Raw genomic sequence first — 2,477 nt, forward strand, 5'->3', positions numbered from 1 at the left:
TCAGCATGGGGGTGAGTAGAAAATGAAGGCTAATCATGTTTTGGGTGTACTATTCCTTTAATAATCTTAGATATGGCATTTTTGTTCTTTACATTAAGAAGAGCGTACCAGCAGATGGCAGAGAAGGTAAGTATGGACTCTATAAAAGATCTGTAGAACATGGGTGCGTGGAATATAAAGAAAAAAATTAAATATGAAACATAAAATATGAAAAAAAATGAAAATTATCTGAAATACAGAAGTTACTTTCGAAACGTGTTTTTAATTGAGACGTTTTTCAGCTATCATTTCTAGATTGCGTGCTTAATTTTTTTTGCAACAATAATGGAACAATTGTCACTCTATATTTGCTTTCTAAAGCTTAATCTAATTGTTTTTTCAGGCTAAAGTGGGAGATCAAGCCAACCTTGCAGAACTGGCGACGCAGGTATTGTCCTTTACAGACTCCAATAAAGATGGCCACATCTCACTGCCGGAGGCCCGCTCCACGTGGGCCCTGCTTCAGCTCAATGAGTTCCTACTGGCACTGGTCTTGCAGGACCGAGATCACACACCGAAGCTCCTTGGCTTCTGTGGAGATCTGTACGTGATGGAGAAGGTGCCGTACTCGCCGCTGTATGGGATAAGCCTGCCTTGGATCATCGAGCTGTGGATTCCCGCCGGTCTACGCCGCAGCATGGAGCAGTGGTTCACCCCCTCCTGGCCGCACAAAGCCAAGATCTCCATCGGACTGCTGGAACTGGTCGAGGACATTTTCCACGGCACCTATGGCAGCTTCCTCATGTGCGACGTTAGGACTACCACCTTCGGCTACAACGAGCGGCACGACTTCAAGGTCACGGACGCCCGCTACATCATCCCTGAAGCCACCTTCCAGGAGAGGATCAGACAGCAGCGCTGCGACGTAGACGAGGACTGTCTCCACGGGACTGACTGCCTCACCAGCTGTGACCTCACCAAGCATCGCTGCACACCCGAGGTCACCAGGCCAAACTTGGCAAAGGCCTGCGACGTCCTGAAGAACTACGTCCTGAGAGGAGCTCCCTCTGACCTAAGCGATGAGCTGGAGAAACAGCTCTATGCCTGCATGGCGCTGAAAGGTTCCGCAGAACAGATGGAGATCGAGCATTCCCTGATTCTGAACAATCTAAAGACTCTGCTGTGGAAGAAGATCTCCCACACGAAGGATTCCTGAACATGGCGTCTGATCTTACTGCTTCCTGAAAATGGACAATCGTTTTTTAATAGGGGAAAAACACTACTTATATTATCTGTATGCAGGATTTTAAATCTAAAGCGGTTTGTTTGGGCATTTTAATACCAGATATTCCACAGACTTAAAGGTGCAGTAGGAGATCTTTTCTGACACATTTTTTACCACGTGGCTTAAAGATCTCCCTACAGCCGCTTAGGAAGCAGTGAAATAGAAGGTCTGGGAGTGAAACTAACATAAATGGTCCTCGCTACAGTGAGAAATCAATCAATAACACCAACCAATCACAAAAGACGGTCCGTTGTACACGATTGGTTCCTGACACATCAATCATGGTTGTCTGCTTGTCCCTCCCCCCTGTGCGCGTACCCTGACAAATGAATTAATCAACTCCCCAATGCTCGTGCAGGACGCCATGGCTGGAAGCTAGCCACTGTTATGCTACGTTCACACCTAAAGCAGCAAGAGCAGCAAAAACGCGCGTGCTGCTTCATTTCTGATGCTTGTACCAGTTTAGTTCTGACATGTGGCTAAAGCATCTTTGCTGCTTTAGCTTCACGGTGGAAAAGTGGGTCTGATTCGGGCGGAGCTACCCTATCCTTTCTTTGCCTGGAACAATGGCAGCTATATTTGCTGTGATCAGTGGGTAAAAAGTAGTTTGAATCTACTTTGAAGTGAGAAAGTCCACCTAAAAACTTGGTCAGTGCAGTCAGTTAATTCAGATTACCATCCTGCCTTCAAATTTTATTTCTGTCAGAGCGGCGGCTCAGACTCCTGTACACCGGCGGTGTGCTGTCACTAGGAATCCCAGTCAACAGCAGCCTATGTACCTAATCCAAACTGCAGGCACCAGGATAATAAAACCAAACATGTTTTGCCGGCAGATTTTGACATTTTAAGTTAATTTAGGCCTTAATAAACTATTTCAGAGGAGTGATCGTAGCGCTCTGCATCATCAGTGCTGCGTCTGTCTCCCTGCCAGCTCCCAGATCGGCGACGTGCTGCATGCAGCGTACACGTTCACGTGTTTTAAAGGCGTGGTTTCGAGGGATGGTCTATAGGGAGAGGCATGGTTGTATATGTTCAAAAATATAGCTTGCTGGAGATCTCCTACAGCACCTTTAACACCAGATGATGACTGGTTTCAAGGTATATCTCATTACATTAACATGCTGATGAAGTTCAAAAAATCCATTGGACTTGGTTTCCAAGATTTGAAGACGTTTCGCCACCTCTCCAGGAAGCTTTCTCAATTCAAAAAAAT

General features: G+C 46.0%; 1 protein-coding gene across 1 annotated transcript in view; it reads left to right on the forward strand.

Annotated features, from left to right (window-relative positions):
• The window catches only part of fam69a (family with sequence similarity 69 member A), a 22,529-nt gene extending 20,833 nt beyond the window's left edge, over positions 1 to 1,696 (forward strand). The window contains exon 5 of the mRNA XM_015385522.1: positions 383 to 1,696. Coding sequence (XP_015241008.1) covers positions 383 to 1,195 — 813 coding nt within the window. The 3' untranslated portion in view covers positions 1,196 to 1,696. The remainder of the gene's footprint in view (positions 1 to 382) is intronic.
• Positions 1,697 to 2,477: the final 781 nt, after the last annotated feature.

The sequence above is a fragment of the Cyprinodon variegatus genome, unplaced genomic scaffold (genome assembly GCF_000732505.1).
Source record: "Cyprinodon variegatus isolate N-32 unplaced genomic scaffold, C_variegatus-1.0 Scaffold342, whole genome shotgun sequence".
In the NCBI taxonomy this organism is placed as follows: domain Eukaryota; kingdom Metazoa; phylum Chordata; class Actinopteri; order Cyprinodontiformes; family Cyprinodontidae; genus Cyprinodon; species Cyprinodon variegatus.